The 15,251-nt window shown below is 45.7% G+C and overlaps 1 protein-coding gene across 2 annotated transcripts in view; it reads left to right on the top strand.

The window, feature by feature from the left end:
* CCDC85C (coiled-coil domain containing 85C) overlaps positions 1-13,957 on the top strand; it is a 148,642-nt gene extending 134,685 nt beyond the window's left edge. For both annotated transcript variants that reach the window (XM_063948467.1, XM_063948466.1), the window contains 3 exons: positions 4,296-4,391; positions 6,016-6,114; positions 13,021-13,957. In XM_063948467.1, coding sequence (XP_063804537.1) covers positions 4,296-4,391; positions 6,016-6,114; positions 13,021-13,110 — 285 coding nt within the window. In that variant the 3' untranslated portion in view covers positions 13,111-13,957. The remainder of the gene's footprint in view (positions 1-4,295; positions 4,392-6,015; positions 6,115-13,020) is intronic.
* The last annotated feature ends 1,294 nt before the right edge of the window (positions 13,958-15,251 follow it).

The following is a 15,251-nucleotide window of genomic DNA, read 5'->3' as shown; positions in this document are numbered from 1 at the left end:
TAAATCTGTGCTGTCAATTCTACAAGTGATTCATGAATATGGAATGTATTCAGGTCTCAGTATTAACTGAGGGAAATCATATATTCTGCTGCTGCGGGGTACATGTCCAAGTGTGTCTCAGGGTAATCTTCCCCTTCAGTGGGCTGACCGATTCAAATATCTGGCCATTTGGGTAACCAATTCACCTCAGGACTTTGTTTCTTTGAACATTCACCCCTTATTAGAGTACAGATGGGTCCATGTTTATCTTGGCCTTTAATAGAATTAATTGAGCCAGGGCAGTCAGACTTAATCCCCTGCTGTAATGACGTAATCCCCTGATGTATTGTTCTCTGTATTGTATTGGAGCTGAGAACAATATATGAAGGGTTTATGTTAATAAACCATGGTGTGCCTAGGCGCAGCAAAGAAGTCAAGATAAATGTGGACCCATCTGTATCTTCATATTAAATTTCAATCATGGATTAAATTACCTCTCACGGTAACAGATAGAGTTAATCTGGTAAAGATGGTTGTTTTACCACAAAAAAATGAAATAGTATAATATCGTCTTTGGACTGGTTGAATAAGCGATCTAGAATCAAATTGGATACTTTGACGAGATCTAGACACCATGGAGGGCTGTCATTGCCGTATTATAAGTTATATTATATTGCTGCCCAGATGGTTCATCTACGGACATGGGTTAAGGGGAAAGATACGTCGCCACTGATTAGGATCTTAGTTGCGCAAGTTACACCAGAATACTCCCCCAATGCAAGCGATTCTTGCAAATAAATTGCATCAGAAAGATCCACCTATATTTGTCCAGGCAATTAAAATATAGAGATATGTAGTAAAAATTCTGAAAAATTAGGAAATGGACCCTGACACCCCATTATACAAATCTAAAAATGTAGAATGACTGATATCATTGCAAATGGAGCGAGTGTGGGGGTCGAAAGGAATCCAAACTATAGGACAGTTGTATGAGGAACACACCTTGAAATGTTTTGCTCAATTGCAAAATGAATATGACCTACCTGCCTCATGTTTCTATAGATACAGTGCATCCGGAAAATATTCACAGCGCTTCACTTTTTCCACATTTTAAAAAATTGGCTAGAGGTGGGAACGTTCTTTTTTGGGACTATGAGATGGGGGGGGGGGAATTATGGGATAAAGTGATATATGCGATGATAAATACGAGTGTGCCTTCAGATATTATAACGCCTAGGTTATGTATACTGGGAATATGGGATCAGGAATCTCTAGATAAATATAGTATGCAATATGTTTTTAATTTATGTTCAATTGCAAAAGTTACTATTGCTAGAACATGAATGGCACCTGAGAAACCTGAATTTGCTTCTTCAGCTCTAGTTAATTCTACGATTTCTCCCGAACAATATGGGTATATGATACGAAATGCTAAGTACATGTTTGATAAAATATGGGATTGATGGCTTAAATCTGAATATTTCCAGATATCACTAGATCAGACATAAATTGTACGAACACAAAGGGTTAAGTATTAAAAGATATTGGTATAAAGAAAACAGCTGCGGATAGAGATGGTGTGTGTGTTTCTAGATAAATATCTATGAGGTATTGCATGAATCCAGGCAATGTGGTGAAGAAGATTTAAATGCCCTAGAACACAGGTTCTCAAACTCGGTCCTCAGGACCCCACACAGGGCATGTTTTGCAGGTCTCCTCACAGAATCACAAGTGAAATAATTTGCTCCACCTGTGGACCTTTTAAAATGTGTCAGTGAGTAATTAATACACCTGTGCACCTGCTGGGTTACCTGCAAAACATGCACTGTGTGGGGTCCTGAGGACCGAGTTTGAGAACCTATGGTCTAGAACATTAGAAGATAAAATAATGTTTAATAATAAAATTAAGAAGGGAAATGTGAAGTCGAAGGGAGGGAAAAAAGAAAAGAGAAAAAAGTAAAGTATATACATAATATAATGAATGATATTTAGAACAAGTGAAGAGAAATAAGAGAAAGTAAAGCTGCATACACATTAGAAGACGTAGCTCGTCTAGTGTTTCTCCTCCCGGGTTGGGCGGTCGGCGGCCGCTGTACACACTGAGCGATATGACTGTTCCTATCGTTCAGTGACATCACGCAGCTACCGGCCATGCAGGCTGCTCCTGGACGACAGTCCAGATTGAGCGTGCATTCACTGCCGACACCGCGGGTCGTTATGCTGCGCATCACCAGCATAAACACTTGCCAAGAAAGTGAACAACGTCGCTCATGGGTGGTCATTCCGAGTTGATCACACGTAGCAACTTTTTGCTGCCCGTGCAATCAACTAGACGCCGCCTATGGGGGAGTGTATTTCTGCATAGCAGGGCTGCGATCGCTTGTGCAGCTCTGCTATGCTAAAAAAGCCCTGCAGCTACTTACCCAGTGCGACGGATCCAGCGATGAAGGTCTCGGCTGTGACGTCAGACATTCGCCCTCCAAACGCCCGGACACGCCTGCGTTCGCCTTACCACGCCCGGGAAACGGTGAGTAGATGCCCCGATCCTCCTTCCCACTGTCAGTCTTCTTGCGATCTGGTCTATGATCGCTTTGTTCGGTCCAGGCGTCGTTGCCCGGAGCCTGCCACCACTGTGCAACAACGCGCGCGCGCAATGCGGGCGCCGCGCAGCCGCAGTTCCGACCCGTTCGCATTGCAGCGAAGAACCGCTGCGTGCGAACGGGTCGGAATGACCCCCATGAAGAGAGAAAAGGAGCGACATCGTTCATTTTATCGGCAAGTGTGTATGCGCCTTAAGATGTATTGTAAAAGATGCACAGATCTGATGTGCACAGGTGGTAATAACTGGCCGCTCTTAGGCTGTTTTATGGTTTTATTCATATGTTTAAAAGAAATATATGTACACACTATGATATGCACTATACTCACAAGAAACTACGATGTAAAGAGGTAATAGGTAAATAGAATTCTGGAATATTGAGGTTTAAATAACACTATATATAATAAACACAAAATATTACACGAGTGACCACAATATATACAATATCTGATATGCACAGTAAGATGCCTAAGATTACTGGAGGCCGTTAAAAGATCTATGATACTGTAGGTATATTGGAACATATTCGGCTAGGAAAAGATTAGTATGTTAGATGTGAATATGAGGTAATAATAAACACATGCTAAAAAAACTGGATGGCAAATACATAGATACAGAAGAAATATAGATAGTAGGATATATAACATGGCATAGATAAATAAGTATGCACTAATATAGTACAGGGGGAAGAAAAAGGGTGAAGGAGGGAGAACACAAAGATATATAATTAAATATAAAGTTCTAAAGACATGGCGTTAGTACATATGGCAACTTAACGAGAAATTTAATTGTACACAAATGAAATATGTAAGAAGGAGATTTGCCTTTGTCAGGATGAGATGCAATGTATTATGTACTCAATGTATAGTATGAATGTACGTATGGTATATGTATTATGTACACAATGTATAGTATGTATGTACGTATGGTATATGTATTATGTACTCAATGTATAGTATGAATGTACGTATGGTATATGTATTATGTACTCAATGTATAGTATGAATGTACGTATGGTATATGTATTATGTACTCAATGTATAGTATGAATGTACGTATGGTATATGTATTATGTACTCAATGTATAGTATGAATGTACGTATGGTATATGTATTATGTACTCAATGTATAGTATGAATGTACGTATGGTATATGTATTATGTACTCAATGTATAGTATGAATGTACGTATGGTATATGTATTATGTACTCAATGTATAGTATGAATGTATGTATGGTATATGTATTATGTACTCAATGTATAGTATGAATGTACGTATGGTATATGTATTATGTACACAATGTATAGTATGAATGTACGTATGGTATATGTATTATGTACTCAATGTATAGTATGAATGTATGTATGGTATATGTATTATGTACTCAATGTATAGTATGAATGTACGTATGGTATATGTATTGTGTACTCAATGTATAGTATGAATGTACGTATGGTATATGTATAGTCATGGACTAGACTGGAGGATTTCTGCTCACACCCTCCTGAGGTGCAAGCAGAAATCTCAGGGCCCAATCACAGGACCAGCAGCATAAAAGGCACACCACATGGCGATATAATGCAGATATAAGACTTGTTTTATCGTATTATTATCTATATGATAATACGGATGCATGATACAAGAAGGTATATTTTCTGTGATGACAAATAGCACTGCTGGGGGGATAGGACTAATGTAATGTCACCTTTCCAACAGGGCTCTGTGCGGATACCTCCTGACATCACAACAACTCCCCCCGGTGGCTACATCCCAGCGGTGCAGAAGCCGGAAGCTGTTGTGCACGCAATGAAGGTAAAGTGGCAGAAAGTGCAAGTAGAAGTCCCACTGTGGTTTATGCTGACATAGCCCAAGGCAACAAACATTGATTGCAACAGAAAGGTGTAATATACTGTAAGCTGGGAATCCGGTTTTCATTGTATTTTGTTTTCAGGAATTTTGTGGGGATTTTTTTTATTCCCAGTTTCATTCTTTCCCCAAACAACAAAATCTATTATTTTCAGTATTGATAAATAACTATACAATAAAAAAGAAAAATCTGAAGAATTTTGTCCCTGCGTCATGATCATGATAAGAAAAGCACCTGTTTTTTGTTATCATCGCAGGTAGGTGCAGTGGGTGCGGGTTCTAGCTTCTCTGTGGAATTTCTTGGGCATTTCTCCAGGGCCCTGGTGCCACCACGAGTAGCAGTAATGATGACACAAGAAGCCAATCCGGTTTATATATACATGTAGGGCAGCTTTAGTTGGACGTGGAAGGAGCGTGTCCCCAGATTCTCCTGCAGACACTCCCCAACAATCTAATGTTTCAATTGTAACCAAAACTACCAAAAAAGCCCTCAACCAAAAACTGTAACGTAATAGACAGATTGGTAGAAGGGGTTGTGGCTGATATGCCGACAGCCTAACTAACCCCTCTAACCCGCCCTTCCCGCAGCCTAAACCTAAACACCCAAAGCCTAACCCTCCCTGGTGGTGCCGGACCCTAACCCAAACCTGCCCTTCCCACAGCCTAAACCTAAACACCCAAAGCCTAACCCTCCCTGGTGGTGCCTAACCCTAACCTGCCCTTCCCGCAGCCTAAACCTAAACATCCAAAGCCTAACCCTCCCTGGTGGTGCCTAACCCTAACCTGCCCTTCCCGCAGCCTAAACCTAAACATCCAAAGCCTAACCCTCCCTGGTGGTGCCTGACCCTAACCCGCCTTTCCCACAGCCTAAACCTAAACACCCAAAGCCTAACCCTCCCTGGTGGTGCCTGACCCTAACCCGCCTTTCCCACAGCCTAAACCTAAACACCCAAAGCCTAACCCTCCCTGGTGGTGCCTGACCCTAACCCGCCTTTCCCACAGCCTAAACCTAAGCACCCAAAGTCTAACCCTCCTTGGTGGTGCCTAACCCTAACCCGCCCTTCCCACAGCCTAAACCTAAACACCCAAAGCCTAACCCTCCCTGGTGGTGCCTAACCCGCCCTTCCCGTCCGGGTCCCCATGTCTCCTATAAACACTAAATAGGGCGTACTTGTGCTTGGGGGGAGAGAACGTATAAACCCGAGCCCTCAATAGTAGTGTGCTGCACCTTATATTGTGTTCACCTGAAATGTACAACATATGTATAACGCTACATTGTTGCAGATTGTTACGTTCTATAAAGGTTCGTGTTATATGTCACGTTGTATATCACATTATTATGGGGGGGGGGTTTATAAAGTACTTCTCACTAAAATGAATTAATGACCGATTTTGTGCTGTAGCGAATCCATAACTCTGTACCCTCCCTCGTACCGTGTCACATATCCCCCAGAGGGCGCAATTTGCAGGTGTATACAGTAAGGGGTCTACACCTGCAATAACCCCATTCTTACAGTGACACGTGCAGCAGCTTCCTGTCCACTTTCTGACACTTTGGTTTTCTGTGCAGGTCCTGGAAGTGCATGAAAACCTGGACAGACAGGCGCCGGACAGCTACGAGGAAGACCTCAGTGAGAAGGAGAAGGCGATTGTGCGAGAGATGTGCAATGTAAGAGCGCGATCCCTGGGTAGACATTTGAGCAAGATCATTCTGGGTGGAAGTTTGCAGAAGCTTCAGAACTTTCTGTTACACACACCAAGGGGGGATAGAGTGGGGGTGGGGGTGGGGGGCGGGGGATTATTCAGCCGGGGAATTGGTATTTAGGGTTTAGTGATACTTAAAGGGATGTCACCTTTTCATGAGTACAGTTAATTTGCATTGTTCTGTGCTTCACAGCCATGTAGTTAAATCATCATATTATTTCTCTATCGTCCTAGTGGATGCTGGGGTTCCTGAAAGGACCATGGGGAATAGCGGCTCCGCAGGAGACAGGGCACAAAAAGTAAAGCTTTTCCGATCAGGTGGTGTGCACTGGCTCCTCCCCCTATGACCCTCCTCCAGACTCCAGTTAGATTTTTGTGCCCGGCCGAGAAGGGTGCAATCTAGGTGGCTCTCCTAAAGAGCTGCTTAGAGAAAGTTTAGCTAGGTTTTTTATGTTACAGTGATTCCTGCTGGCAACAGGATCACTGCAGCGAGGGACTGAGGGGAGAAGGAGTCAACTCACCTGCGTGCAGGATGGATTGGCTTCTTGGCTACTGGACATCAAGCTCCAGAGGGACGATCACAGGTACAGCCTGGATGGTCACCGGAGCCGCGCCGCCGGCCCCCTTGCAGATGCTGAAGACAGAAGAGGTCCAGAATCGGCGGCTGAAGACTCCTGCAGTCTTCTAAAGGTAGCGCACAGCACTGCAGCTGTGCGCCATTTTCCTCTCAGCACACTTCACACGGCAGTCACTGAGGGTGCAGGGCGCTGGGAGGGGGGCGCCCTGGGAGGCAAATGAGTACCTATAAAGGCTAAAAATACCTCACATATAGCCCTAGAGGCTATATGGAGATATTTAACCCCTGCCTGATTTCTCAAAATAGCGGGAGACGAGCCCGCCGGAAAAGGGGCGGGGCCTATCTCCTCAGCACACGGCGCCATTTCCTCTCACAGCTCCGCTGGTCAGGACGGCTCCCAGGTCTCTCCCCTGCACTGCACTACAGAAACAGGGTAAAACAGAGAGGGGGGGCAAATTTATGGCGATATTTTTATATAACAAAGCAGCTATAGGGGAGCACTTATTATAAGGCTATCCCTGATATATATATAGCGCTTTTGGTGTGTGCTGGCAAACTCTCCCTCTGTCTCCCCAAAGGGCTAGTGGGTCCTGTCTTCATTAGGAGCATTCCCTGTGTGTCTGCTGTGTGTCGGTACGTGTGTGTCGACATGTATGAGGACGATATTGGTGTGGAGGCGGAGCAATTGCCAAATATGGGGATGTCACCTCCTAGGGGGTCGACACCAGAATGGATGCCTTTATTTATGGAACTACGGGATAGTGTCAACACGCTAAAGCAGTCGTTTGACGACATGAGACGGCCGGACAATCAATTAGTGCCTGTCCAGGCGACTCAAACACCGTCAGGGGCTGTGAAACGCCCTTTGCCTCAGTCGGTCGACACAGACCCAGACACAGGCGATGACTCCAGTGGTGACGGTGACGAATCAACCGTATTTTCCGGTAGGGCCACACGTTATATGATTTTGGCAATGAAGGAGGCGTTACATTTAGCTGATACTACAGGTACCACTAAACAGGGTATTATGTGGGGTATGAAAAAACTACCTATAGTTTTTCCTGAATCAGAAGAACTAAATGACGTGTGTAATGAAGCGTGGGTTGCCCCTGATAAAAAGCTGATAATTTCAAAGAAATTATTGGCATTATACCCTTTCCCGCCAGAGGTTAGGGAGCGCTGGGAAACACCTCCTAGGGTGGACAAGGCGCTAACACGCTTATCTAAACAAGTGGCGTTACCCTCTCCTGAGACGGCCGCACTTAAAGATCCATCAGATAGGAGGATGGAAAATATCCAAAAAAGTATATACACACATGCAGGTGTTATACTACGACCAGCTGTAGCAACTGCCTGGATGGGCAGTGCGGGGGTAGTTTGGTCAGAATCCCTGATTGAAAATATTGATACCCTGGACAGGGACAATATTTTACTGTCGTTAGAACAAATAAAGGATGCATTTCTTTATATGCGTGATGCACAGAGGGATATATGCACACTGGCATCACGGGTAAGTGCTATGTCCATTTCGGCCAGAAGAGCTTTATGGACGCGACAGTGGACAGGCGATGCGGATTCAAAACGGCATATGGAAGTTTTGCCGTATAAGGGGGAGGAGTTATTTGGAGTCGGTCTATCAGATTTGGTGGCCACGGCTACAGCCGGGAAATCCACCTTTCTACCTCAAGTCACTCCCCAACAGAAAAAGGCACCGACTTTTCAACCGCAGCCCTTTCGTTCCTTTAAAAATAAGAGAGCAAAGGGCTATTCATATTTGCCACGAGGCAAAGGTCGAGGGAAGAGACAGCAACACGCAGCTCCTTCCCAGGATCAGAAGCCCTCCCCGGCTTCTACAAAAGCCTCAGCATGACGCTGGGGCTTCTCAAGCGGACTCGGGGACGGTGGGCGGTCGTCTCAAAAATTACAGCGCGCAGTGGGCTCACTCGCAAGTAGATCCCTGGATCCTGCAGATAATATCTCAGGGATACAGGTTGGAATTAGAGACAGATCCACCTCGCCGTTTCCTGAGGTCTGCTTTACCAACGTCCCCCTCCGAAAGGGAGACGGTGTTGGAAGCCATTCACAAGCTGTACTCTCAGCAGGTGATAGTCAAGGTACCTCTTCTGCAACAAGGGAAGGGGTATTATTCCACTCTTTTTGTGGTACCGAAGCCGGATGGCTCGGTAAGGCCTATTCTAAATCTGAAGTCCTTGAACCTGTACATAAAGAAGTTCAAGTTCAAAATGGAGTCACTCAGAGCAGTGATAGCGAACCTGGAAGAGGGGGACTTTATGGTATCCTTGGACATCAAGGATGCGTATCTCCACGTTCCAATTTACCCCTCACACCAGGGGTACCTCAGGTTCGTTGTACAAAACTGTCACTATCAGTTTCAGACGCTGCCGTTCGGATTGTCCACGGCACCTCGGATCTTTACAAAGGTAATGGCCGAGATGATGATTCTTCTTCGAAGAAAAGGCGTATTAATTATCCCATACTTGGACGATCTCCTAATAAGGGCGAGGTCCAGAGAACAGCTAGAGATGGGATTAGCACTGTCTCAAGAAGTGCTAAAACAGCACGGGTGGATTCTGAATATTCCAAAATCCCAGTTAATGCCGACAACTCGTCTGCTGTTCCTAGGGATGATTCTGGACACGGTTCAGAAAAAGGTTTTTCTCCCGGAGGAAAAAGCCAAGGAGTTATCCGAGCTTGTCAGGAACCTCCTAAAACCAGGAAAGGTGTCTGTACATCAATGCACAAGAGTCCTGGGAAAAATGGTGGCTTCTTACGAAGCGATTCCATTCGGCAGATTCCACGCAAGAATTTTCCAAAGGGATCTGTTGGACAAATGGTCAGGGTCGCATCTTCAGATGCACCTACGGATAACCCTGTCTCCAAGGACAAGGGTGTCTCTTCTGTGGTGGTTGCAGAGTCCTCATCTATTGGAGGGCCGCAGATTCGGCATACAGGATTGGATCCTGGTGACCACGGACGCCAGCCTGAGAGGCTGGGGAGCAGTCACACAAGGAAGAAACTTCCAGGGAGTATGGACGAGCCTGGAAACGTCTCTTCACATAAACATTCTGGAACTAAGAGCAATATACAATGCTCTAAACCAGGCAGAACCTCTGCTTCAGGGAAAACCGGTATTGATCCAGTCGGACAACATCACGGCAGTCGCCCATGTGAACAGACAGGGCGGCACAAGAAGCAGGAGGGCAATGGCAGAAGCTGCAAGGATTCTTCGCTGGGCAGAGAATCATGTGATAGCACTGTCAGCAGAGTTCATCCCGGGAGTGGACAACTGGGAAGCAGACTTCCTCAGCAGACACGATCTTCACCCGGGAGAGTGGGGACTTCATCCAGAAGTCTTCCACTTGCTGGTAACCCGTTGGGAAAGACCAATGGTGGACATGATGGCGTCTCGCCTCAACAAAAAACTGGACAGGTATTGCGCCAGATCAAGAGATCCGCAGGCAATAGCTGTGGACGCGCTGGTAACGCCTTGGGTGTACCAGTCGGTGTATGTGTTTCCTCCTCTGCCTCTCATACCAAAAGTATTGAGAATTATACGGCAAAGAGGCGTAAGAACGATACTAGTGGTTCCGGATTGGCCAAGGAGGACTTGGTACCCGGAACTTCAAGAGATGATCACGGAAGATCCGTGGCCTCTACCTCTAAGGAGGGACTTGCTTCAGCAGGGTCCCTGTCTGTTTCAAGACTTACCGCGGCTGCGTTTGACGGCATGGCGGTTGAACGCCGGATCCTAAAGGAAAGAGGCATGCCGGAAGAAGTCATTCCTACTTTGATTAAAGCAAGGAAGGAAGTAACCGTGCAACATTATCACCGAATTTGGCGAAAATATGTTGCGTGGTGCGAAGATCGGAGTGCTCCGACGGAGGAATTTCAACTGGGTCGATTCCTACATTTCCTGCAATCAGGATTGTCAATGGGTCTCAAATTGGGATCTATTAAGGTTCAAATTTCGGCCCTGTCGATTTTCTTTCAAAAAGAATTGGCTTCAGTCCCTGAAGTCCAGACCTTTGTTAAGGGAGTGCTGCATATACAGCCTCCTGTGGTGCCTCCAGTGGCACCGTGGGATCTAAATGTGGTTTTGGACTTCCTAAAATCTCATTGGTTTGAACCACTAAAAAAGGTGGATTTGAAATATCTCACATGGAAAGTGACCATGCTTCTAGCCCTGGCTTCTGCCAGGAGAGTGTCAGAATTGGCAGCTTTATCTTACAAAAGCCCATATCTGATTTTCCATTCGGACAGGGCAGAACTGCGGACTCGTCCGCATTTTCTCCCTAAGGTGGTGTCAGCATTTCATCTGAACCAGCCTATTGTAGTGCCTGCGGCTACAAGTGACTTGGAGGACTCCAAGTTACTGGACGTTGTCAGAGCATTAAAAATATATATTGCAAGGACAGCTGGAGTCAGAAAATCTGACTCGTTGTTTATATTGTATGCACCCAACAAGATGGGTGCTCCTGCGTCTAAGCAGACGATTGCTCGTTGGATCTGTAGCACAATCCAACTTGCACATTCTGTGGCAGGCTTGCCACAGCCTAAATCTGTAAAGGCCCACTCCACAAGGAAGGTGGGCTCATCTTGGGCGGCTGCCCGAGGGGTCTCGGCATTACAACTTTGCCGAGCAGCTACGTGGTCAGGGGAGAACACGTTTGTAAAATTTTACAAATTTGATACTCTGGCTAAGGAGGACCTGGAGTTCTCTCATTCGGTGCTGCAGAGTCATCCGCACTCTCCCGCCCGTTTGGGAGCTTTGGTATAATCCCCATGGTCCTTTCAGGAACCCCAGCATCCACTAGGACGATAGAGAAAATAAGATTTTACTTACCGATAAATCTATTTCTCGGAGTCCGTAGTGGATGCTGGGCGCCCATCCCAAGTGCGGATTATCTGCATAAATTGTACATAGTTATTGTTAACTAATTCGGGTTATTGTTGAAGGAAGCCATCTTTCAGAGGCTCCGCTGTTATCATACTGTTAACTGGGTTTAGATCACAAGTTGTACGGTGTGATTGGTGTGGCTGGTATGAGTCTTACCCGGGATTCAAAATCCTCCCTTATTGTGTACGCTCGTCCGGGCACAGTACCTAACTGGAGTCTGGAGGAGGGTCATAGGGGGAGGAGCCAGTGCACACCACCTGATCGGAAAAGCTTTACTTTTTGTGCCCTGTCTCCTGCGGAGCCGCTATTCCCCATGGTCCTTTCAGGAACCCCAGCATCCACTACGGACTCCGAGAAATAGATTTATCGGTAAGTAAAATCTTATTTTTTTTATTGACTGAGCATATTTTGATGAACAAATATTGGGGGTAATTCAGAGTTGATCGCAGCAGCAAATTTGTTAGCAGTTGGGCAAAACCATGTGCACTGCAGGGGGGGCAGATCTAACATGTGCAGAGAGAGTTAGATTTGGGTGGGGTGTGTTCAAACTAAAATCTAAATTGCAGTGTAAAAATAAAGCAGCCAGTATTTACCCTGCACAGAAACAAAATAACCCACCCAAATCTAACTCTCTCTGCACATGTTATATCTGCCCCCCTGCAGTGCACATGGGGGGGTCATTGATCGCAGAGCAGCGATCAGGTCAGAAGTGTGCGTGCGCCGGCGCCGCAGTGCACCGGCACATGCCAGACAGCCAACGGCTGTCGTAGCCCAGCGATGGCCTCTGCCTGATTGACAGGCAGAGGCAGTTGCTGGGCGGGAGGGGGCGTCACGGCGGCGTCTGGCCACCGTTTTGTGGGCGCGGTCCGGCCAACGCAGGAGTGGCCAGACCGTGCGGGGGGCTACATGACCTCACACACAGCCGCTGCGACCATCACAGCGACGAGTAACTCCCGGCTAGCACGCAGGAGCTGCGCTGGCTGGGAGCTACTCCTGAAGTACAAAAGCATTGCCGCTGTGCGATGCTTTTGTACTTGTGCGGTGAGGCCGGGTTTGGCATGTGGGGCGGACTAGCCCTGTGCTGGGCGTCCCCCCGCATGTCTGTGTGGATGATCGTAAAATTTTAGCACAGCTACGATCAGGTCTGAATGACCCCCCATGGTTTTACCCAACTGCTAACAAATTAGCTGCTGCGATCAGGTCTGAATTACCCCCATAGTTTTATTTGGATCTTTATGTACCACTTTGACCAGACATAACTATGAGCTGAGACTGGCGGACCAGAGACACCACAGTATGTAGGAATATGTTGTCTGATGCCGATGCTGGTCCTTGGTGAACATACTGCACATAAATATTTCTTTATTGACTTGCAGGTTGTATGGCGAAAGTTGGGAGATGCAGCGAACTCAAAACCTTCGATCAGACAGCACCTATCTGGAAATCAATTCAAAGGACCTTTGTAGAAAACATTTTTTTTTCCTATTGAAAAGAAGCTGAAAGGCGTCAGGCACTTGTAATGACGAACTGTATATATGGCCACTCAAGGGCAGAACATAAGCTGCAGACACAATATATTGTATATACATTTACCCGGAAGACTATACAATACTTTTGTACAGACTGTAGATGGACGTTAGGAAACCAGAAGCACTGACCGCCTCTTCTATATAATACGCGCAATGTGCAATAATAGATCGCTATCCTGGAGCTTACGTCAGGCTCTTTGGCTATTGAACTACAATTCCCAGCATGCACCACCAGCCGTGAGCTGTCCACCCAAGACTTGTTTAGATCATCAGATGAATGTTTGTAGAATGACAATGTGGGTTTTGTCTGACCACTAATTAGACATTTTAGTATTATGACACACTGGATTATTTCGTAACGACGTGTTAAATCTTTGTGGAAAACGAGAATTTCATCCTTTTATTTACCAGACATGAGAACAAAACAGGATATTTTTGTAAAGAACAAGAGGTCACAAGGAAACTGGGATTTTTTTCCTCCCCTTGTTTTGTGAACTTTCTACTGGACTAAATATTCTGGGTACTTGAACGATTTCTATTCTGATCAATATTTCTTTGAACTGATGGAACCGGTTTAAAAAAAGAAAAAAAGAAAAAGAAAATTTAAAGTTTTTCAGGAACTTGTAGATTTATATTCCTGCAAAGACCAAAATATTTTTTTCCCCTCCAACCTGCTGTATATAAAGTGGATGGATTTCTATTTTGTTACGATGCTGTATTAGATAATGTAGAAGTTGACAGAGAATATATTCATTTTATGTCAGGATATAAAAGTCTATGTATATATGAAGAGTCCGTATTTATTTTGCCATTGCAGCGTCCTGTCCTATACATACCGAAGGGTTATGTTTTGGGTGGGATGAATCATTATTCAAGGGTATCAATTTACTAGGAGCCAGGGATATCATGGAAGCGTGAGGTACGTGGTGCCTCATACTTTCGGGATGCCACTAGTTCCTACTATAGTGGTGTGATGGGTGCAATATGGTGTGGGATTACAAAATGGTACATGGTGAGTTGAATATCAGAAGTTAGTTGAGCTCTGTCATGTTTCAGTAACGAGTAATTATAATGGGAAGATCTAGTGAGACGCGAGTTCCGTGTTTGCACAGGAGAATAGTAGTCCCTTTGTATTTCATGTCATTTAGTTGGTCACCAATTCCTTCCTTCCCAGGAATTTCTGCCACTTGATCTATGGCCTAATTCAGAGCTGATCGTAGCAGCAAATCTGTTAGCAGTTGGGCAAAACCATGTGCACTGCAGGTGGGGCAGATGTAACATGTGCAGAGAGAGTTAGATTTGGGTGGGGTATATTGTTTCTGTGCAGGGTAAATACTGGCTGCTTTATTTTTACACTGCAATTTAGATTGCAGATTGAACACACCACACCCAAATCTAACTCTCTATGCACATGTTACATCTGCCCTACCTGCAGTGCACATGGGGGGTCATCCGACCCATTCGCACGCTGCAGTTTGTCGCATCGGTGTGAATGGGTCGTTACTGCGCATGCATGGTGGACGCATTGCGCACACGCGTCATTGCCCGGTGAGCAGCAACGCCGCCAGCGGAAAAAGTGATCGCAGCGGCGATCGCAAGAAGACTGACAGGCGGGAGGCATTCCGGGTCGTCAACTCACCGTTTTCCAGGCGTGGTGAGGCAAACGCAGGCATTTGGAGGGCGCATGTCTGACGTCAATCCCGGGACCTTCGTCGCTGAATCCGTCGCACAGGGTAAGTAAGTCTGACCCTGGTCTTGTTTTGCAGGAAACTTTTTAGCATAGCAGGTCTGTACAAGCGTTCGCAGCCCTGCTATGCAGAAATACACTCCCCCATAGGCGGCGTCAAGTTGATCGCACGAGCAGCAAAAAGTTGCTACGTGCGATCAACTCGGAATGAGGGCCTTGGTTTTGCCCAACTGCTAACAAATTTGCTGCTACGATCAGGTCTGAATTAGGCCCCTAGTCTGAGGTGCCGGTAACTTTATACAGTGTGACAGTGACCTAGTAATCGCATTTCGTTCTCACAAGTCAAGATTCTGAAATGCGCTGCAGTGCTTACACACTGGCGCTAGTCATA

This window comes from Pseudophryne corroboree, chromosome 12, assembly GCF_028390025.1.
Source record: "Pseudophryne corroboree isolate aPseCor3 chromosome 12, aPseCor3.hap2, whole genome shotgun sequence".
NCBI lineage: Eukaryota > Metazoa > Chordata > Amphibia > Anura > Myobatrachidae > Pseudophryne > Pseudophryne corroboree.
Note: the sequence above shows the minus strand (reverse complement) of the source record. Positions and strands in the feature narration are given on the sequence as shown.